Source organism: Typopeltis vanoorti, chromosome 14 (assembly GCF_054136105.1).
Source record: "Typopeltis vanoorti isolate ZY-2024b chromosome 14, IOZ_Tvanoo_1.0, whole genome shotgun sequence".
NCBI classification, from domain to species: Eukaryota; Metazoa; Arthropoda; class Arachnida; order Uropygi; family Thelyphonidae; genus Typopeltis; species Typopeltis vanoorti.
In genome coordinates, this window is record NC_143562.1 from 38,675,405 (window position 1) to 38,700,070 (window position 24,666).

The 24,666-nt window shown below is 34.8% G+C and overlaps 1 protein-coding gene across 3 annotated transcripts in view; it reads right to left on the bottom strand.

The window, feature by feature from the left end:
• Positions 1–24,666, bottom strand: part of Sms (spermine synthase) — a 250,094-nt gene that overhangs the window by 134,245 nt on the left and 91,183 nt on the right. For 2 of the 3 annotated variants that reach the window (XM_090403753.1, XM_090403751.1), the window contains exon 4: positions 9,177–9,276. In XM_090403753.1, the coding sequence (XP_090259879.1) occupies positions 9,177–9,276 (100 nt within the window). The remainder of the gene's footprint in view (positions 1–9,176; positions 9,277–24,666) is intronic. The other variant, XM_090403752.1, reaches the window with a different exon arrangement.

Genomic DNA, 24,666 nt, shown 5'->3' on the forward strand with positions numbered 1-24,666 from the left:
ATTTAACATTAAACCATCTTCCTGTACTTCCTTCAATTCTAACTGCTGACTTACAACTCAAATAAAGACTAAGTATTGCTTGATATAATGCCCCATTGACACCATATAACTGTAGCGTATTGAATAGCTTCTCTCTTGGCACCTTGTCATATGCCTTTTCCAAATCGACAAAACTTAAATACAGATCTTTGTTATATTCCCATGCTTTCTCGACTATTTATCGTAAAGTGAAGATCTGATCCTGACAGCCTCTATTTGGCCTGAATCCAGCTTGTTCTTCACCAAGCTTTTCTTCCATAATTCTTCTCAACCGTTTCTCAAGTATACTTGCATAGATCTTGCCAGGAACACTCAGTAGGGAAATACCTCTGTAATTCTCACATTCAGTTTTATTTCCCTTTTTATATATGGGTACTATGAGAGCTCTACTCCAATCATCGCGAATTTGTCCCTCTGTCCAGGCTTTCTGAACTATGCAGTGCAGCCACTGTAAGACTTTTATACCACCATACTTCAGCATTTCTGGTCGAATATCATCTACTCCTGCTGCCTTTCCACATTTCAAGCCTTTGATGGCTTTTTCTACTTCAAGTATGGATATGCATTCCTGCTTGCATGCCTGGTCAGTGTTTTTTACCACTGTGCTGTCATCACTGCTTGTTTCATTTAGCAGTTTTTCAAAGTAATTACTCCATAATATTCAAGGATATCTTTTTCTCCCATTTCCATGTCACCTTTATCATCTCTAACTCCTTTTACAGCACTCTTTCCTCCATTCCTAAGCTTCTTCAACAACCTCCAGAATATTTTCCCACCTTCTTGATATTTATTTTCTATATTCTTGCCAAAGTCCTCCCATGACTTTTGTTTAGCTAGTTTTATACACTGTTTAGCTTTCTTACGTTTGTCTCTGTATTCTGTAAGAGTAAAAGCTGACTTATTTGCCAGGAACTTTTGATATGCTTTCTTCTTTTCCTTCACTGCCTCTTTAACTTCCTGTGTCCACCAGGGAGTTCTGATTTTTTTATCCTTGCACACAACCTCACCACATGCCTCTCTGGCAGAATCAATCAATGTTTTCTTCAGAGTTTGCCACTGAATCTCCAAGGTTTGATTCCTGTTCTCAAACTCTTTCATTTTCTTTTCAATAATCTTTCTGTATTTTAGTCTACAGTTCACATCTGAGAGCTGCTCAACTTTTATTCGCTTTAAAACTTTCTTACATGTTATTCTTTTCAATATGAAATTCAATTTTATCCTGCTCAAGACTAAATAGTGATCACTTCCAATTTCAAATCCTCTGTACACTTTGGTGTCCTGCACCAGGGAGAAAACATCACTATCAACAATAACATAGTCAATGAGACTTTTCTTATTCCTAGCCTCTTCACTCCATGTGAATTTGTGCACATTTTTATGTTGGAACATGGTGTTAGTAATAACCAGTCCATGTCCTGAGCAGAAATCCAACAGATATTTGCCATTATTATTAGCTTTGCTCTTTTCTCCAAATTTTCCCAAAATATTTTTGTATGTCTCACAATCATTGCCTACTCTGCTATTTAGATCCCCAACAAGGACCAACTTTTCCTTTTTCATTGTGTCAGTTGCTTTTTCTAAAGCGTCAAAAAATTCCTCCACTTCTACCTTAGTAGAACCTTCTGTGGGACCATAGGCACAAATAAGTCTCATTGTCCAGTTCCCCATTCTCATATTTGCCCACATCACTCTACTTGAGACTGACTGCCATTCAAGAAGATTAGCCTCGTATTTTGTGTTGAATACTATGGCTACTCCTTCTTTTCCTTGATTGTCATTGCCTGAATATAACATTTTGTATTTATTGTTCAGAAAGATCTCACCAGTTTTGGTCTTTTTTGTTTCAGTCACCCCTATTATGTAAGATTTAAACCAAGTAAGATTTAAACTGGCATAAATCATACTCTGAATACTCAGTACAGAAATTCATCTTTAACTCGCATACTATAGTTTTCTTTCTTTTTTTATATAAACGGATACTATGTGAGCTATACTTCGATCATCTGAAATTTGATTTGCTAACTAGGCTTAATGAATTATGCAAGTGTAGCCACTGTAAAACTTTTGTATTGCTATGTTTAGTTATTTCGGTTCTAGTCAGATATGTATTCCAACTGCCTTTCCACAACTGAGGTTTCTGATCACTTTTTCTACTTGAAATATTGATATATCCTCCTAACTGCATTGGTCTTGATCATTTCTACCACTGTTCTATTTGCTTATCTCATTTAATAATTTTTGAAATAATTATTCCAGATATCCAAAATATCTACAGTTTTTATGTCACATTTTATTATCTCTGATTCCTTTACTGTACTCTTTTCTCCATTTCTAAGCTTCTTTCCAAAGTTATCCTATGACTTTTGTATTACACATAGCTTAGCTTTCTTACATTTTTTTTTTGAATTCTCTCAGAGAATGCACTGACTTACTTGATTGTAAGGTTCATCATTTCCAGGCTTGCTTTAGAACTTCTTGAGTCCATTATGAAGTTTGGATTTTCTATTCATGCAAACAGCTTCACCACATGTCTCCCTTGATGAATCAATGAATTTTTTTGACATATAAGACTGTGAGTCTCATATGTCTGGTTCTTGTTTTCAAGTTCTCATTCTTTCTGACTCCACAGAGGTCAGATAATAATAATAATATTTGTTTTCAGTCTGCAGTTCCCATCTGAAAACTACTCAACTTTAATTATTTTAAAAATTTTGTACATATTTTTCAAGACAATATTCATTAAATGGTGGTCATTTCTTTTTTAAATTGCTGTATATTCTTGTATGTAAACTTACATCCATACCAATATGAAGATATCACTCAACACTAACAGTCAAGACTTTTCCTTTTTTTGTGTGTGTTTTCTCCAAGTGAATTTATGGACATCTTTACGACAGAACATGTTTGTACTGTCTAGTCCATGTCCTGAACAAAAATTCAGCACTGGTTGTTTTTATTATTATATGTGACATTTTCTCCAAATTTTCCCAAAACATTTCTATGTATCACATTCATTACTTACTCTACTGTTCAGATTTCCAACAATCAACTTTTTTTTTTATGTCAGATGCCTTCTTCTATGGCTCAAAAACTTGTTAGTAGAGAATGATACAAATCAGTGTAATTGTCCAATTTCCATTTTGAAATTTGAACACATCACTCTACCTGAGAATACCTGCCATTCAAGAAGCTTATCTTCATGTTTAGTGTTTTTAATACTATACTTACTCCCTTGTGCCCGTCCCTGATTATTATTGGCCAAATATAATATCATATACTTTGTAGCATTATATATATATATATATTTAGCAGTATCTGACCTGTTTTAGTCTTCTTTGTTTCAGGCATGTCAATTATGTGAACATACTTCTATAATTCTTCTGTTAGTTTGAAAGAAGTTTCGCTTCTTTTCCATCAATAATTTTCATACTAATGTTACCTATCTGCAATTCTGATGATGTCAAGTATCTTTCTTTAATTGATTGTTCATTCTGATGTTCCCTGATGGCAACATCAGATTCCATGTTTAACTAGGCAACAATGCAGGTTATGACAATCCATCACACGGTATTATCATTTTTGTTGGTAGTTTAAACCAATTCCAAATAAAATGTGCTCAGTCAAAGTCATCAGCCAACCCTTGTTTGTTCAGTACTTACTTCATAATGGGACATACCAGAAAAGATGAAAATTGGATATTGGGTCAGAAACTCTGACCCAATACCCAATGATGATACTTATTTTTTGATTGCTTTAGATGAGTCCACTGATATTACTGACTCAGCACAAGTTTCATTTTATATTCACATTATAACTGCAGATTTTCAATGTTATGAGGAGTTTTGACTACTATCATGGGGAGAACACGTGGAACGGACATTAATATTTTTAAAGATAAATGTCAGGAAGCAAAGCTTAATTGGTGTTATTTAGTAAGAGTATGCACAAATGGTGCTCCTTCTATGAGAGGTAAACATGAAGGATTTGTTGCATTGCTACAAAATGAAATACAAAATTCTGATAACTTGATTTCATTTCATTGTGTATTACAACAGAATTTTTGTGCCAAATCTACTCTTTTAAAAGACGCATTAAGGAAATTTATTGATACTGTTTTTTTCCTGAACTAGCAAACATAGTTCAAGAATGGTGAACTAATGAAACCTCAAAAACTATGATATTAATGAATACAGTATCTTAGACTCATTGATCAAAGAATACAATGACAGGTTTAAAAGATTTTGAGAAACATCATCTCACAGAGAAGGAACATCGTGTGACCTGTTTCCAGCAAGTTTTTAGAGCTTTGCCAAGGGAATCAGAAAGAAGTACTGGAATCCATTGTCACTGGAGATGAAACCATGGTCCTTTATTATGATCCTCTTTCCAAAAGGGAATCCATGGAGTGATGCAAACCAGGCAAAGCACCACCGAGAAAAGCGAAAGTCACTCAGTCCACCAAGAAGATCATGGCAACAGTCTTTTGGGTTTACCTTGGAATTCTCTTGATTGACTTCAAGAAAAGGAATACCACTGTGAATGCAGAATATTATTCTTCACTCCAGCACAAAGTACTGACTATATCTTGGATAGACCATAACATAATTTTTTTTTTAAATGTGATTCCCACCCACAAGAGGTTATAAACTTATAGTACATTAATGCTAAAAGTGAGCTAAAAGATTTTTTTTATTTTTTAAATTTTACCTATTTTTTACATAATCTGGAACTTTGCTCTCTAGAGACCGAATACAGAACATTTTCAAACCATTTCAGGCCTCCAATATATTAGTGGGGCAGTAGTCTCATACTGGACAATGAAATTCATCTCCCTAAACCATTCCTAAACATCCACACCTACAGCCTGTTGACTGGAAAGCAAGTATGTTAACCACTCAGCCAACCAGGCTGACAAATTTATTATTATTATTATTATCTGAGACCTTCAGGGAGTCAAGGACTCATCAAGGAAGGCTATAAATCACCCACACCAGCTATCATACCGTCCCTTAAATTCATTCACATTAGATGCACTGACTACCCCTAAGGGTAAATTATTCCACTCACTCACTGCTTTCTGGGAGAAAAACCTAGCTCTTACCCCTTTCTTGACTGCGAACAAATTTAACTTTCATCGACGCCCCCGTCTTCTCTCTCCACCTTCCATATAACAAAAAATTTCATCAGTTGATATCCTATAACATCCATTCAAAAGTTTATAGACCTCTATCAATCTATCAATAATCCTCTTTCTTCTGTTAACCAGAGTCTGCAATCCACATACTTGCAATCGGTCCTCATAATTTAAATCCCATAATCCCAATATAATCTTTGTAACTCTTCTTTGCACTCTTTACCACAGCTTCTTTATCTCCTTTGAATCGAGGAGATGAAATCTGCACACAATAATCCAGGTGTAGTCTTATCAAAGCCTTATAAAGAGGCAAAATGACTTCCTCATCCTTACACATCAAGATTTGCTTAAACATCGCAATTATCCTCTGAGTTGTATTTACAACTTTTGCTATGTGACCTTTGAACTTTAAATTCCTATCCACCAATATGCCAAGATCACTTGCCTCTTCAGTTTCTTGTAGCATAACTCTGCTAATATAATATGCCGCTGGAACTCTAATCATGCCAAAGTGAACAACTTTACACTTACCAACATTAAATTGACAACCATTTTCGTTTGCCCAAATTTCCAGTTTATTCAAATCATTTTGTAATTGTTGAATATCAATAGCATCCCTGATTGTCCTGCCTATCTTTGCATCATTGGCAAACAATTGCACATCTGATGTTAGATCCTTCCTGATGTCATTAATGTATAGATTGAACAATAATGGCCCAAGAACTGAACTCTGAGGTACACCACTGGTCACCTTAAATCTGGCAGATCACACCCACTGTATACCACCTTTTGATATCTGTCTGTCAACCATCCCCTGCTACAAGTCAAGAGTTTATATTCCAATCCCATATTCTCGTTTATGTAACAGCCTTTCATGTGATATCCTATCAAATGCCTCAGAAAATTCCAACATTATCATAGTGTATCCATTCCCTTTATCCAACTTGGCAATAACATTGTTATAAAATATGAGCAAATTGGTAAAACATAACCTTTCTTTAGTAAACTCATGCTGTTCCTTGCAGAATACAGCATGTTTGTCTACCCATTTCTGTATGCGATTTCTTACCAACTTCTCTAACAGCTTCACTATTACACCAGAGATACTGATAGGTCGGTAGTTAGACACATCAGTTTTTGTACCACCCTTGTACAATGGAACTGTCATACATTCTTTCCATTCCTGTGGTATTCCTGAGCAGAGACTCAAGTTATACAAACATGTGAAAGGCATAGCCAATTCGGTTGAACATTCCTTCAGCAAATGTGCTGATATTCCATCTGTCCCTATTGACAAATTCTTATCCAGGTTATGCAACAACAGCTCTTCAACCTTATTTTCCTGCACCTCTAACTCTTCATCCAATGTAGCAGTAGCATTGTGCAATGTTACATACACCTGGTTGATATATCTTAGCAAAGTGAGCACTCGTTCACTGAACAATCTCATTAACTTCTGACACTCGAGTACCATCTGCATTCAATAAAGTTATTCTTCCACATTCATTCTTTCTTTTACTTGCGGCATAATGATAAAATTATTTTTTATTGCCTTTAGCTTGCATGGCCAATTTCTTTTCATACTCCGATTTAGCTTTCCTCATAATATTCGTTACTTTTCTGGCCTGAGCTTTATATATTTCATAACTCCTCTCACTCTCATTCTCATGATATTCTTTCCACATCATCTTCTTCTTGTGGATTTCTTGCTTAATAAGGTTGGACATCCATTTCACTCCCAGCCTATTTATTCTTCGACATTAGGGACACAATCAGATACCGCCTCATTTAAGCATTTTTTCAAAGATTTCCTTGCATTGCTAACATTTTTCCCATTCAGTAACTGATACCATGGGACCAAAGATAATATTATCATAAGTTGATCATAATTTACAGCTTTGTAGTGCAGCATGTAAACTGTTTTAATTGGAGAATCGATATAATTAGATACTTCCCAAGAAAGTACAGCATGATCACTGTCACACTGGTGGTAAAATAGCCATATTCTTGACTGAGACCCCGCCTGATGCTATGAGCAAATCCAACAGTCTTTGACCTCGAGTTTTTTCTTTCACATGCTGCTTGAGAAAGTTGTCTCGCAACAATTCAATAAATGCCTCTTTTCTTATCAGGAGATTTCTCTTCTACGCAATCAATATTTGGAAAATTAAAGTCACCCATAATGATCATTCATTTGGTACTCATGAGGCTAAATTGGCAATGCATTTTTTCGTCCCCTGCAAATGAATCACTGGGTCTGTAGCAATATATTTCATTCCGTTAGCTACCACTTCACACCAGATAGACTCAAACTCACCGCTACATGGGACATTGTTACCATCATTGTTTTCTTGTGTTTCAACCCTAAATGGACTTAAGTCATCTGATATCATTAGTAGCACTCCTCCTCCTCTCCTATCTCTTCTGTCATTCCTAAAAATAGTATACCATTACACTTGATCCCACTTACCATATCCGATTCTCATAGCAAAGTTTCATTAATGCCAACAATCTTAGGCCACATCGTATTCAATAAGGTAATGAACTCAACCCCTTTGTTTCTAATGCTCCTGGCATTTGTGTATACATAATAAATTACCACCTAGCCTATTCTTATAATTAGATATGCAGTCTATTTGGTATTGTTCTAGAATTTTCTCTTTTCCCTCAATAGACATACTTAAAAGGTCTGAACCTAAAGCATATTTTTCCACCCCTTCGTCACATACATAACCATGTTTGAAGACATTCATATCTTTATCACGTTTGCATACCATAGATGAACTTTTGCACACATTTTTGCCATTCCTCCCTTGATGATCTAGTTTCCCTGACTCTCTGCATTAACTCAGTACTATCATATCTAGGTAGTAATCCAACAATTTTTACTCTATCAGATTTCTTTCTTGCTTTTTCCAACAGACCTTTCATATCTCCTCTCATACTATACTTGTCACTACTTAAATTATTTGTACCTACCAGAACTACCATCATATAATTTTCACTCCCAGGAAACTAGAAGTGGTGACACCCTCAGCAATTGCAAATTTTAAAATTGAGTGTCATCATACCATATGACCTTAGATTAGATTTTAAATGACTCTTACCTTGTTGTTATTAATATTTTGACTACCAAGTGCAGTACTTTTCTTGTTCTGATCCTTTTTCTTTTAATTTAATAGTATAAACATTTTAAATTTTGTTTATTTAATTTTTTTCAGTTATTAATTACTTTATTTACTGCATTTATTTATTTATTTATTTATTTTTGCAACTGTTTTCAATTTAATGATGGTTTTGAAACAAATTTGCAAAAAACTGAAGAATTCTAATTTTGAAAACAAGCTTTGCAATCAATGACTGCAAAAAACACTCTGACTAATGATCGATTTATTAGTATCACTGCCTAAACTTAATACATTTTCAGAAGAAAATCAATCCTCCTTCATTCTAATCAAACCGTAGTTATATGAAGAATATGGTTAAAAGAGTTTGCAAGATTTCTGTTCAGTTGCTTAAAAAAAATCTCTGAAATATATTTTTCCTGGTTTAAAAATAAGATACAACAACTAAAAGTTACATTTTTAAAGCAAATATAAATTTTGTATATGTGATTTTCATCACATGTAAGATTAAAAATAGATAGTTTACATTCACAAAATTAAATAACAATGGTAAAATAAAATAAAACTAAACTAAATTTTAAAAAAACTAACTAAACATAAATTAAAAATAAAAAGGCAAAAACAAATATAACACAACATATCATAAATGTATATTTTTCTTTAAAATTAATATTATCATATTTAAAACAACTCAAAGACAAAATTTATATCAGAACAGAAAGCCTGAAGAAAGTGAAGAATGCAGAAGTTGCTTATGATGCAGCTTGAGTGAAGATGCTAAAGCAGAAACAAAGTGCATTAGTACAGAAATGCATTTTTATAGCTCTACTTTAAGCAAGAGAAAGAGGAAAAATTTGAGATAGTTACAGCCAACTCACATCAGCACTTACTAGATTACAGAAAGGCGAGTCTGGTATACATTCCTCAAGAGTTATGGTGATAAGTCCAAATGGATGAGTTTTCAAGAAACCTGTAATACTGTAAAAAAAAGAGTCGTCACAAACATATTTAGTATAGCATGTTTTAACATCCTAAATTTGAAAGAAAAGAAAATCAGCTGATAAGTGTTTATTTCCATAAAACCATGAGCATTACAAATTAATTTGCATAATTTCAGTAACCCTCTAGAGACAGCTGCAATAATACACTTATTCATTTATGCTGTCTATCATACTTCTGTCTCAATTACAATTCTCAATTATATGACTACAGTGGGAAAGCAGTTCAAACTGCTGAATAATTGAAGGATCAGATAACTGTTGACAAATGCAAGGGTCAATTAATGAAAGTTTAGTCATTTGAAGGTTGGATAATTGAGAGATTTCTATATTAATTAAATAAATTCATACAAAATTTTTGAAAAAAACCCTTCTCACCATTTATTGCAAAAAGAAGGTAAATAAGAGTGTAATTAAAGACATTCATCAATAACATTAAAACTATAGTCTTAAACCAGGAAGTAATGTAGGCCAATCACTGACTACTCTTATTACCAGAATCAATTGTTAGGGCCAAAATTCAGTCTACTATAATTCAAGTTCGAAATTGAACATTATTAGTCTGCCAACTCGGTTGCATTAAATATCATTAATAAAAATCTAGAGCACTTTGAAAACAGCAAATATTCCATCAAAGCAAATATTCCATCAAAGCATAATTTCTTTTCTTCCTCTTCCAACACCTACAGTTGCACCAATTGATTTTGATAAATTAGAAATATGATCATTTTTTACAATGCTAATGGTCCTCTGAGAAATGTTTAATCACACTGAAATGAAGAAAAGGAGATACTTCTGCAGTCACTTCTAAGACTGAATTGTTCAACAACTGATTTCAACCAAATCTAAATATAGTTTCTTTCACCACCAAAAGGTCTCTTGAAAAATTTAGCCTGATAGGATTAAAATGAAGAGTAGATGACATTGCAGATATTTAACCATTTTTGACCAAATTTGGAATATAGTTGTCTTTTATATTCTTTAATGTCCTCTAACAATTTCTACATGACTGGACCAAAATGGAAGGTGTAAAAGTAGAATTAAAATAATTACTAACACCATGTTCCAACGTAAAGATGTGTACAAATTTACAAGGAGAGAAAACACAAGAAATAAAGTCTCAGGTTGGTTAAGGACTCATTGGTATATGCAGAGGATTTGAAACAGGAAGTGATCACCATTTACTTCTGAGCAAGATAAAATTGAGTATCATACTGAAAAGAAAAGTGTATAAGAATTTTTTTTTTTTTTTTTTGTAAAAAAGAACCAAATCTTCAAGATTCAGTGGCAGATCCTCAGAAAACATTGACTGATTCAGCCAGAGAACCATGTGGTCTGCATGGATAAAAAAAATCAAAACTCCATGGTGAACTCAAGAACTTAAAGAGGTAGTCAAGGAAAAGAAGAAATGCTCTGAGAGAATAAGGAGGGAAAATATAAGCGAAGCAATACATAAAAGTAGCTAAAAAAAAAGTCATGGGAAGACTTTGGTAAGAACACAGAAGGTAAATATCAGAAAGGTGGTGAAATGTTTTTTAGTGGAGATTGTAAATTAAATACAGAAATAGATAACAGAATAAGCAGCATTTCTATGGTGGGAAGCCAACAGAATAAATTTATATGGAATAAGAAAGAAATTAGTCAAAACACTAAATTAAGCTCTATATAGAAAGCACTGTTCAAACCAATTTTAACTTATGGATCTAAGAACTTTGTCAGAAACAAAATACTTGATCAAAGCTGGAGACCATCACACAAATAATTCTGGGAAAGATTAGGGGTGTAAACAGATTATTATTATTATTACCCCAAGACCTCAAGGAGTCAAAGACTCATCTGGGAGGTCCTTTTATCACACACACACACACACACACACACACACACACACACACACACACACACACACACACACACACACACACACACACAGCTCATCATACCGTGTCTTAAACACACTCAAACTCCTTTGCAGACACCACACTTTCAGGCAAGGCATTCCAATCATTTACAACTCTGCACAAAAAAAACCTGCCTCTCACTCTCCTACTCACACCCTCTTTATACAGTTTCCAGGGATGACCTCTGGTTCTCCCCATATTTCCCACTATTTTATGTAGAACTTCTCCAGCATTGATCCTATAACAACCCCTTACCAACTTGTAGGTCTCTATCATATCTCCCCTCTTCCTCATGTCCACTAGACTCTGCAAATTACATCGTCTCAATATTTCCTCATACTTGACATTCCAAAGGTCAGAAACTACCTTAGTCAATCGCCAGTTGCCTTTGGACTCTTTCTAACATCTCTTCATCCTTCTGAAACCCAGGTGACCAAATCTGGGCACAATAGTCCATGTGTGGCCTAATCAAAGCCTTATACAATGGAACAAGAATCTCCCTACTTCTACATGTCAGTGTCCTCCACATCATTCCCAGAAGCCCTTTGCGTTGTCTTCACAATTTTGGCTATGTGTCCCCTAAATTTCAGATCCTTATCCACTATCACCCCCAGATCTCTTATTTCCTCCACCTCCAACAATATATCCTCACCAAGCATAAATTCTCATCCCATCTTTGTTTTCCAAATTTTAAAACCTTACATTTTGCAACATTGAACTCACATCAGATGACATCACTGGTAGTATTATTAAAAATGAGGATATTAAGAAGGAACTTGATAATGTTAGCATCATTCAGGCATCTGTTAGTAGAGCTAATCTCAGGTTGTATGGGCACTTAAACAAAATGGAAGAGAAAAGTTGATAAAACAGGTACTTCTGGCTTGGTGACAGGAAAAAAAAAGACTCAAAGGAAGACTGAGATCTAGGTGGATTGATACAGTAAGAAGGCCTTGTGTGTTTTCCTTCAACCTAGTGATTAGTGAATATTATCATCTCCTTGACCTCCATGAAAACATAAGACTCATCATGGGAGGTCAACACTAGTCAATATAAAGTCTATTGTACCACCTAATCTGATAAAATCTTCTAACTTAAACATCTCTATCATATCACCTCTTTCTCTCCTATCCACTAAATTCTATAATTTACATTTCTTTAACCTCTCTGTAGCTAACAATCCAGAGTCCTGATATTGTCTTATATTTAGAAAGCTTTCTGTGCCATCTTAATAGCACATATTGTTGGATTGGCACATTGGTCTAGCCAATATGCTGTACAAGGTTTGACTCTCACTGTATCATGAATATTTGCAGATGTCTTTAGGTGGTAGATCTTAATGGAGGTTTCTTTAACTCTTGGCATTCATGTACTAATCTGTTGCAGGTTTAGTCCTTCATAAATGGAAATGTCATTAATAAATACAGGCAAACTCTGACTTTGTAAATTGTAAATTCAGACTTATGCAAATTATTCTGAAATTGCCATGGAAAAAATTTTGAGTTATAAAAATTTTACTTAATGTCTACATTACTTGATGCCACCTAACAGCAGTTGTCTTGTAGTTCATGCATACACTTTTCTCAGTCTTCTTTTGTTTACTGTCAAAGACAGATATGCAGTGTACTTGTATTAATAGGTTTTAATAATTTTCAGTGTTTGCGTGTGTACTGTGGTAGAGCACAATTGTAACTGGAAAAAGTGAACCCATGCATAACACACCAAAACTGATGTAGAGATAAAAATGAAAATTATAATGACATTAAAGAAACATGAAGGTGGACAAAGCTTAATGGCCATAAGACATGCTCATCTTTCACCATCAGCAATGAATACAACTGTGAAGGATTCTGCCAATATAAAGGAGCATATGAAAGATCTTTAAAGTCAATTATAATGACAAAATGCATTCTGGTGCTATTTATGATATGTAAAAATTGTCAACTATGTGGATTGACGATTAAATCCAAAAGTGTATTCCCTAATCTTGATGATCCAGATGAAGGCAAGTCTTTTTTTTGGAGAACATAAAATCAAAATATCCATACAGTTCAGTTATTGTTTGATAATTTCATAAGGAGGTCAGACAAATTGAACATTTTAAAAAATATTTTTCTATTTTCTCATTCTATTTATACCATACAATATTACTTTGCATTAATAATTACATATTTACATCTAATTTGCATATGTGCATCCTATGAATGAAACTAAGAAATAACCTTTAAAATATATTGATGTACTACTACATACACATACTATAAACATGTAAACAATAAGGCGATTAATAGGTGGGGATAGGTTAAATCTGACTTATGTAAAATTTGTGTTGCGTAAACTTTGTGGAATGCAACTCTTACATAATAGTAATGCTACTTTACTAGGGAACTATTATAGAACAAGGTGGTTTCCTGTTGCCTTCCTTGTCCAATAGTATTCTGTCTGCAGATATAATGACAGCTATTCACTGAACCAGTTGGCATGTTTTGAGGGATGAAATCTTGAGTTTCTGGGAGGAAAAAACACTCCACCACTGTATGAGACTGGATAACTCAACTACACCCTCTGTCCAAAAAGAAACTGAACTTTTCGAAAATAGAAGAAACTAGTGGCACCACCTGTTGTATCTTTTTGTTGTCGAAAGTGGCAACCTTCAACTGTGTCAACTGTTTATGACATTTGTTTCATTAGAAGCCAAGTTATAGTGCCAAGAGTGACAGTGTGTTTTGATGAACGGTCGGAAAATGAGTTTCAAACAGAAAGCTGCGATTGACTTTTGTGTTAAACTTGGTAAAAGTTTTACCGAAAGGTATCAAATGTTTCAAAAAGCATACGGTGATGAATGCTTATCCCGTACTCAAGTTCAAGCGATTTCAAAGTGGTCGTGAGACGCTTGAGGACAACGAAAAGTCAGGCCGTCCAAAAACTGGACTGAGCGAAATTAACATCCAAAAACTGTGTGATTTCATCAAAGAAAACCCAAAAGCGTCTTTGAGATTGATTGAAGATGAATTGGGGATTCCAAAATCAACTGCACACAACATTATGACCGAGAGTTTGGGCCTTGGTAAATTGAATTCGCGATTTGTTCCCCACAAGTTGACCATCGACCAAAAAACGTATCGAATTGAACACTGAAGGACCTCATTAAAACTGCTTGTGAGGACTCAAACTTCCTTAAAACGATCGTTACTGGTAACGAAACATGGTGTTTTGAGTATGAGCTCGAAACAAAGCACCAGAGTGCTGAGTGGAGACCACCAGAAGAGGGGCATCCGAAAAAAAAGTCACTTGGAGAAGTCAAAAGTAAAGACAATGCTGATTTGTTTCTATGACTCCAAGGGCATTATCCACAAAGAATTTTTTCCACCTGGCTAAACGGTCAGTGGTGAGTTTTATCTCTAAGTTTTGAAGCGATTGATAGCAAGAATTCATCGCATACGGCATGAATATCGTGATGCAGGCAGCACAATAATGCACCATCTCATCATTCAAACATTGTGAGACAGGTTTTGAGCAAAAACCAAGTTTGTATGTTGGATCACTCGCCATATTCACCTGATTCAGCACCCTGTGACATCTTTCTCTTTCCCCCGACTTCATTTGCCGATGAAAGGAAAGCGATACAACACCATTGAAAACGTTCAAGTGGAAGTAACCACAACCCTCAACAGTATCCCAAAAAAACTGATATAAAAAACTCATTTAATGAATTAATTGACCATACCAAATGCTGTATCAAAGCTGAGGGAGAGTATATTGATTGAAATAATGATTTGAATAATTATAATTGGCTCGTGTTTTATTTTCTATCAAAAGTTCAGTTTCTTTTTGGGCAGAGGGTGTATGATGGAAAATCCTTAATAAAGGTTCTTAGAATCATAGATGGGATTCAAACAAAGTCTACATAGCCTCTCTAACCATTGAGTTAGAGAGGCTCTGTAGCTCAGTACACATGCACTGCTTTTGGTCTTCTAAGGCACTTAAGAGACCAAAAGCAGAATCCTGTTGATAGGAAGTAAGTGATGACAAACTTTTCGTATACTACTGTCATAATATCCTGTACATTCCCTGGGGGTACATATAAAGAATTAGATGATGACTTAATTTCATTTTCTTTCACAGCATGATCCGCATGGGTTATGAATAACAGTGGACGTGTGCATCCTTGTCATACATCTGAATTTGTATCAAACTATCCATCCTGCACCTCCTTTAATTTTAATGCTGACTTACAATCTAAATACAGACTGTGTATTGCTTTGTATAATGTCAGTTTACTTTGTATAATGCCAGTTTATAGTATACAACTGTAGCATTTTGAACAGTGTTTTCTCTTGGCATCTTATCATATGCTTTTTCCAAATCTACAAAACTTGAATACAGATTCTTGTTATACTCCCATGATTCTCAACTATTTGTCTTAAAGTGAAAATATGATCCTGGCAAACCTCTATTTGGCCTGAACCCAGCTTGTTTTCCAATTTTCCCTTATCCTCTTCTCAAGTATGCTTGCATCCATCTATCTAGAATACTCAGTAGAAAATTCATCCATACCTTTCACATTCAGTTTTGTTTCCTTTTTATAGTGGGTACTATGAGCTCTTCTCCAATCATCCAGAATTTGACTCTGAGCAGGCACCTGAATTATGCTTCATAGCAAGTGTAAAATTTTTACACCTCTATATTGCAGCATTTCTGGCCAAATATCATCTACTCTAGCTGCTTTCCACATTTAAAGTTTTTGATGGCTTTTTTCTACCTCGAGTATTGATATGTGACCCTGAATGCATTACTCTTGACTTCTTTTATCTACCACTGTTCAGTCACTTCTTGTTCATTTAACAATCTTTCCAAGTAATTACTCCATATGGAGTAATTACTGAAGATATTCTACATGCATAACTAAAATATCTTCATCTTCAAGTTTTCATCACTGTACTCTTTTCTTCATTTATAAGCTTTTTCAATAGCCTCCAGTTTTGGCCATATTCCTGATATTGATATTCTATGTTCTTACAAAAATCTTTCCAAAACTTTTGTTTTAGCTGCTTTTACACATACATTGTGTAAATATAAGGTCGGTTGCACCTTTGTAATATTCCTTGTTTTCGAGTTACTCTTACCTTTAATGGGTCTTACCTTTAAAGAATGTAAATTTTACATTCTTTACTAAAGAATATATCTGCTAAGCACATATAAGAGCCCTTTGTTCATTAATCTCAAGCAACTCTGAATTGTACAGTTGCACTGATTACTATACCTTGGTCACACAGGTCCGATTAGTTTTGTTTTTGGAGACAGTGCATTCGATAACAATGATCAGGCAAGCTATTTACAAAACTAAACATGTTTATTTTAACTAAGACAAATATTTTACAAACAGCAATGGGCATATCACGTGCTTGAATCACAATTTATGAAGTAAAGCAAATCACTTAAGACATTAAACAAAGAAATTTCATACTCAACTTATTTATCAAGTGAAAAGTCCTTAGCCTGCAAAGCCTTGCATCCAATTTTATAGAATGCAAGACAAAATATATGTTAACTATGCGTTAATTAACACAAGCAATATACAAACTTACACCGTTCATTTATGCACATACAGACCAACACCCAGCTCTCTAACTTCTTTGCTACATACCACAAATGATTAAACAGGACTAGCATCGATTATCTACACAAACAATCTTGGACATTAACATATATCAACCTACTTGCTAGCTCTCAGTATTTTTAAAGTCCTACGGTTCTCGAGGGGTATGGGTGAGTTCTGCTGGTTCCTTTCTCATTCTTGCAAAACGGCTGCAATTGGGTACCATTCAACGGTTGTAGTCTTGCAAGTTCTCTCCCTTGGAAAAGGAATACATTTCTTCAATGATATTAGGAACTGCTCTGGTTGCAGCATGTCAGCATGCATGTGAGTCGGTACTTTCGTCAAAGAACATCTCGGAAGGTTCCTTTGAATATGGCCTCTCCCTTGCACTATGGTTACCTGCCAGCAAACTTCCCAAGATCTCCCGGACGACTCCTCAAGGGACTCCCTGCTCCTCTCTTCCCAAGACTCCAGAAAATTTTTGGAAAAAAATGCCCTTTCGCCCGTCGATCATGGCCTTTTATATCAGTCGACGTCCCTTGTCTTACCATTCAAACTTCCCAGATTTTCCGGAAGTGCCCCGATGTCACCTACGCTTACTTTAGGTCTTGGCAGCAAAACTCCTACATTTCAGTTACCTTAGAGATTATTGTTCACCTCCAGCTCAATAGCATAACCCTGTCTAATCCTTTTAGTTACATATACTTGTAGTTCTGCATTCAGTTATTTCACAATATAATACAAAGTTCAATACATTAAAGCAAGTTATATACACTTCTAATTTTATATATTTTATGACTTATGTAAAATCGATACAGGTGAAAAAATTTTTCTTTTTGTTTCACCATAAAAGATTTTACAATTGCTTTGCTTTCTTAGATTCTTTACTGTATTCTCTCAGAGTACATGCTGATTTACTTACAATGAACCTCAACATGCTGTCTCCCTTTCAATGACAGTCTCTCAGTTTCCTGAGTCCAACACTGGTTTTTCAATTCTTAGAGAACTTCATCACATGCTTCGCTGGTTGAAATGTTTTCTTCAGAGTTTGCCAATGAGTCTCCAAAGACTGAAATCCTGTATTCTCTCATTTTTTCTTGAATAATATTTGTATATCTGAATCTTCAGTTTACCCCTGAAAGAAGTAAATTTGATTCTTTTTTAAAACTAAATAGCAGTCACTTCCTATTTCAAATCCCCTGTATATTCTTGTACTGGACCTGCAAGGAAGCATTGCTACCCACAATAAGAAAAGTCAATGAGACTTTTCTTATTTCTTCTGTCTTCTCTCCATGTGAGTTTGTGTACATCTTTATTCTGGAGCGCCTGGTATTAGTGATGAACTAAATATTAGTTCTTTATATAATGATTTGATTTAGCAAGTGTTATAGGTGACCAAACATTAAAAGCTTCAAAGTCTTCCATAATTATACCCTAACCAATGCTCAAGAATACATCCTTGTCATTCTTAAGTAGGATAAGGAATCCAATGTGAATTTCAATGCTACCAAAATAGTCCTATTTTATTTCTCACCAAAAAAGATCTCACCTAACTTCCTGTTACCTTTGATAATACTCAGATTTCTAAACATTATCAATATTAGACAATTCTGGTGGTTTTGTTTTGCTCAATGACAATATTCTCACCTATACTGCTAACATATGTTAGTGGTATAGGTGAGAATTAAAAATTCTCACCTATGGGGTGGTGCATCAAAATTCTTTCCTGAAAGATCTGCAAAACACTCCTCTACAGCTGTAATCACCTCTTCATTCGAAGAAAAATGCTGACAAGCGAGGAAGAGTTTTAGTTTTGGTAAGAGATAGAAGTCAGAGAGAGCCATATATATGGGGAACAGGATGGATTTTCCAACAATTCATAGTACAGAGCGCTTAATTTTCCCATTGCCAAAACATTTTTGTGGGCAGGTGCATTTTCCTGACGAAAGATGATTTTTTTTCTTCTGCAAACTGAATCTTTTCTCACGAATTTTTTCGTCTAGTCTGGTTAAAAGATCGGAATAATATTCCCCGGTTATTACTTTACTCTTTTCAAGATAATTAATAAACAAAATGCCTTTAGCATCCCAAAACACCGATGCCATGACCTTTCCTGCTGATGGAACCGACTTTGTCTTCTTTGCCACTGAACACCCAGCTTCTGTCCACTGTTGTGGACAGAAGATGTCTGACTGCTGTTTGAATTCTGGTGTGTAATGGTGAATCCAAGTCTCATCCAGAGTAATAGATCGATGCACAAAATCAGTTTTATTCTTGTTAAATCGCTCCAAGCACTGTTCAGAGATTTTCATGCGAGTGCATTTTTGATCTGCTGTGAGGAAGCGTGGCACCCACTTGCGCAAAACTTTTTTCATTTGCAATTCTTCATGAAAAATATATCCTACACGTTCTTTTGAAATGCCTATAGTCTCAGCAATTTCATGCACTTTGACTCGCCAGTCATCCAATACCATATCGTGCACTTGATCAATGATATCTGGGGTTGTTACACTTTTTGGATGTCCTTCACGTGGATCATCTTCAAGGCTGGTAGGGCAATGTTTAAACTTGGCAGCCCATTTCTTAATTGTCAAAAACGAAGAAGAAGAGTGCCCATAAACTTTTATGAACTTCGAATGAATTTCTGTTATCGTTAAACCTTCTTTTACAAAGAATTTTATAACTGCACAATACTCAATTTTATCCATTTCAAGGGATATAGACAACACTTTTGCTTCAGATAGCTGTATAAAACAAACTACTTGATAGAATGACTTGCAATTTCACATGGATGCTTATGACAGATGTACCAACTTAGAAAAAAAATTTTTGCAGATAGTGTTGCCATCTATGGTTGAGGCCGAGAACTTTTCAGGCCACCCTCGTACTTCTGTTCTCACTGGGATATCATCCTCCACCAACATATGGAACTAATGAGACTTCTGCTCTAATGATGCACCTGTTTAGTAGGGGCATCTATGAAGATATCTACTACTCTGGACAATGAAGAAATGAGGATAGGCAATTTCAGATTTTGTCATTCTGTACTACTTAAACCAAAAGATAATGAAGGTGCAACATGATGAAATGACATACCAGATGGAGTTTTGTGAGTTAAACAAGATCAGTTACCAGAAACAAACTCAACATAATTCAAGATAGGCATCATAGCCATATGAAGTATCAAATGAAATGAAGTAGAACCAGAAGAATTAGAGAAGTGCCACAAGACATGATTGCTGTTAATGAAACAAAATCAGGTGACATTCCTCTAACTATAAGATGTTATATTTAGATAATGATGATCAGAGAGAAGAAGCAGTAGCTAGTGTCTTAATGCTAAGCATGAAGATAATCTTTTTGAACAGCAGGTTAATATTTGAAACAAATATCAATCTGTAAGTCAGAACTGAAGGAGATACAGAAAGATGGTTTGATGCAAAATCTAATTCCTATTCATCATCTATATGGATCAATTATTAAGGCAAAACGGCATTAACAACACCCAACTGGACATGACATGTATAAACATCCAAGTTTCCATGGATGCGAAGTGCATATTAAAATTGCAATACCATTGGTATTACATTGAAATATATGATGGATATGAAATATATGAGGAGTGATGTATTTTATCCATATTGACGTCGATGTGGTTAAACCTGATATCAAAATTGATGAAGTTAATCTCTTTTACTTTATGCAAATGATGTTATAATCTTAACTAAATCCAAGTACAACATGATGAAATGATGAAGATCAGCAACAAAAAGACAAAGTTATAAAAATAATCATGAACAATGAAAACATCACTGCATCGTGAATGAGGAACCTATAAAACAAGTAAAACATTTCAGCTTTTTAGGTACAATTTTTAGTGAAGATGGCAAATAAAATATATAAATAGACAACAGAATTAGCAAAGATGGTATCATGGGTGGTCAAATGAATAAATTTATACAAAATGAGAGAGAACTTAGTCAAAAACTAAACTAGCTATATACAAGACACTATTCAAACCAATTTTAAGTTAAGGATCTAAGAGCTGGGTTAAAAATAAAATACTTGATCAAAGATCTGGACAGGAAAGAGCAGCATACAACTGCTCAGATTAACGCAATAATGCAGTTTGTTCACCAAGATGGTCGCTGACATTCGCCAGAAGATGGCACCATAAGAAGATCAAAGATCAGGTTCCGCAGATGAGAGATCTGAGAAAAAATAAGAGAACGAACAGATGGTGTTAATGGTGGAATCATATTAAAAATTAAACTATTAAGTAGGAATCTGACATTGTTATCATTCAGGACTGTATCAGCAGAGCTAATCTCATATGGTATGGTCACTTAAACAGAATGGAAGAATAAAGGCTAGTGAAAGCATGTACTTAATAAGAAAACAGGGTGGTAGGGAAAAGACCTCTTGATATTCAAGAAGAAAATCAAATATATCCATATGGAGTGATGCAGTCAGAAGTACCTTACATGACTGAAATGTAAGAACTAACAATACTGGAATCCTAACAGATAAGACTAATCTGGAGGAAGACTGTCAACAGAAAGTCAGTAATATAACTTTATTATCTTGTATTATCCAGTCCACACCTTGAGGATACATTTTAGGAATTTAATGATGATGACGATGACAAAAAAAAATGAAATAATTTTTATTTATTACACAAATGTGTAATAAATAAAATGTTTCCCATTCTTTTATATTAATCAATTTAAAGCAAATAAGAAATGAAAGGAGCTTGTATCCTCACCTGTCTTCATACTGACTTGCCTATGATTAGATTGTTACAAGGATGGTCTGAAAAGTTCTCGGCCTCAACCATAGATGGCGACACCATCTGCAAGATCCCCCCCCCTAAGTTAGCACATCTGTCATAAGCATCCACGTGAAATTGCAAGTCATTCTATCAAGTAGTTTGTTTTATACAGCTGTCTGAAGCAAAAGTGTTGTCTGTATCCCTTGAAATGGATAAAATTGAACATCGTGCAGTTATAAAATTCTCTATAAAAGAAGGTTTAACGATAACAGAAATTCATTCAAAGTTCATAAAAGCTTATGGTCACTCTTCTCCTTCGTTTTTGACAATTAAGAAATGGGCTGCCGAGCTGAAACATGGCCCTACCAGCCTTGAAGATGATCCATGTAAGGAAGTCCAAAAAGTGTAACAACAGCAGAAATCATTGATCAAGTGCACAATACGGTATCGGATGACTGGCGAGTCAAAGTGCGTGAAATTGCTGAGACTATGAGCATTTCAAAAGAACGTATAGGATATATTTTGCATGAAGAATTGCAAACGAAAAAGCTTTGTGCAAGATGGGTGCTGCGCTTGCTCACAGCAGATCAAAAAACGCACTCGCATGAAAATCTCTGAACAGTGCCAATTATTTACAGGTAACCCTCATATAACGCCGTACTTATACAACACAGTTTCGATATAACGCAGTACTTATACAACGTGGTTTCGATATAAGACGGTCTACAAATTGTAATAACCCTTTATCTTTTCATATATTTTTCAACACACGACTACTTAAAAATCAAATTTTATCTTCGTTAACTTTGCATCTGGCCGTATTGCAAATGTAGTTATAAGTAGCGAATTTATATTAGTGTAAATACCCTTTAGCACACATGTGTGTCAGTTGTTTACCATATAGTGTTTATTTTGAAAATTGTCTTCGTTTTCTGCCAGGAAAATGCATTAAAAATCATAAGTGTGGTAATCTCAATTTTTTTGGTGAGTTACATACAATATGTAATGCTTTTTTTTTTCATGTAAAAAATTAATTTTTATAGTAATGGCCACTTAGAGGCTTTTGCGATATGGTTGAAAACAAAATCAGTGAATTAATTGATGGGGAAATGGATTTAAATGAGGAGGAATTGGTACAATAATAGATGACGTCGAACCAAATGGCAGAGGAAGTTCTGCCGAAGATTCTGATTGTGATGAATCCGTTAAAGAAATTAGCAGAAGGATTGAACTTGGCAAGAAAGTTATTTTATGAATAATGATCTCTCAATGGAGCACTTTGGAAAATTCACGAAACAATTGGATATTTTTTTAGCTCTGTATTATGAACTTAATAAAAAATTGCAGCATAGTGGTAAGCAAGGTCTTATTACTGATGTCTTGATAACTAAATCAGTCGAAGTATGCAATGAGAATTATACAAATGATGCCCAGGAGATTTCAAGTGATGACGATGTCTGGCCACTCGTAAATAAAGAACATCTATGAAATGTTAGTTTTGAAGAGAGTGATGATGATTAAAATATATACTTTATTTTATTTTGCCTAAAACATTTATGTATTATGTGCAATGAAGTTTACGTATAATTTATAATTTTTTTTATAATTTTATACTATGTATTTGTTTCGTAGTTTATATGTTTTTTCTTAACTTACATGAATTACCTGAATTAAATAAAGATATATTTTTGCTGGGTATGTCACTTGTTTATATAATTAAAAAAAAAAAACGATTTCGGAACATAACCCTACTTTTTCTATGTGATCTGAGTCTCGCATAATGCAATTTATATAACGCGGCATTTCTATGGAACCTAACATCCGCATTATACGACGTTAATTTGGTTTAATCCTTTATCCAAGTGTAAGCAAACAAAGTTTGTGCCTGAGACAAGTTGTTTGGGGCAACTTGTGGCAAAGATGGTATAAGTTCTCATCACTTGAATTAGTATCCCATAATGCAAAGCACATATCATTGTGGACATGTATAATGCTATGCATTATGGGAAAGGTTTCGACCTTTATTGAGGTCTCATCAGTGGGAACCAGAAATAGAGGTGGTGATACTAAGGTGGAAGTAATGGAGAAGTCATATTTCTATATGATAGTTACCAAAAGGTGTCACACCTTATTATTAAAATTCTCTGGATTAGAGATGAGTTGATGGAAGTTTTTTCACTTGGCTATGCTACCAATTATATATTTGGTTTAATCCTTTATCCAACAAAGTATGTGCCTGAAGTATTTTCAGGACTGGGGCAACTCGTGGCAAAGGTGGTATAAGTTCTCATCACTTGCCTTAGTATCCCATAACTGAAACTTAGCATCCCATCAAAACCATTCTGGGTAGTGACCTTTCCTTTAATGCATAGCATTATACATGTCCACAAGGAGATGTGTTTTGCATTATGGGATACTAAGGCAAGTGATGAGAACTTATACCACCTTTGCCACAAGTTGCCCTAGTCCTGAAAATACTTCAGATGCAGCATAGCCAAGTGCAAAAACTTCCATCAACTCTGAACAGTGCTTGGAGCTTTTTAACAAAAATAAAACTGATTTTGTGCACAATTCATAGTGTAGTCAATTTATTATTATGGATAAGACTTGGATTCACCATTACACACCAGAATCCAAACAGCAGTCAAAACAGTGGACAGAAGCTGGTTGTTCAGCACCAAAGAAGACAAAGTCAGTTCCATCAGCAGGAAAGGTCACAGCATCGGTGTTTCGGGATGCTAAAGATTTTGGGATGTTTATTAATTATCTTGAAAAGGGTAAAACAATAACCTTGGAATATTATTCTGATCTTTTACCCAGACTAGACAAAAAAATTTGTGAGAAAAGACCCGGTTTGCAGAAGAAAAAAATCATCTTTCATCAGGATAACGCACCTGCCCACAAAGGTGTTTTGGCAATGGGAAAATTAAGGGATAATGCACTATGAATTGTTGGAACATCCACCCTATTTCCCAGATTTGGCTCCCTCTGACTTCTATCTCTTCCCAAAACTAAACTCTTCCTCGCTGGTCAGCGTTTTTCTTCAAATCAAGAGTGATTGCAGCTGTAGAGGGATATTTTGCAGATCTTACTGATAACCAC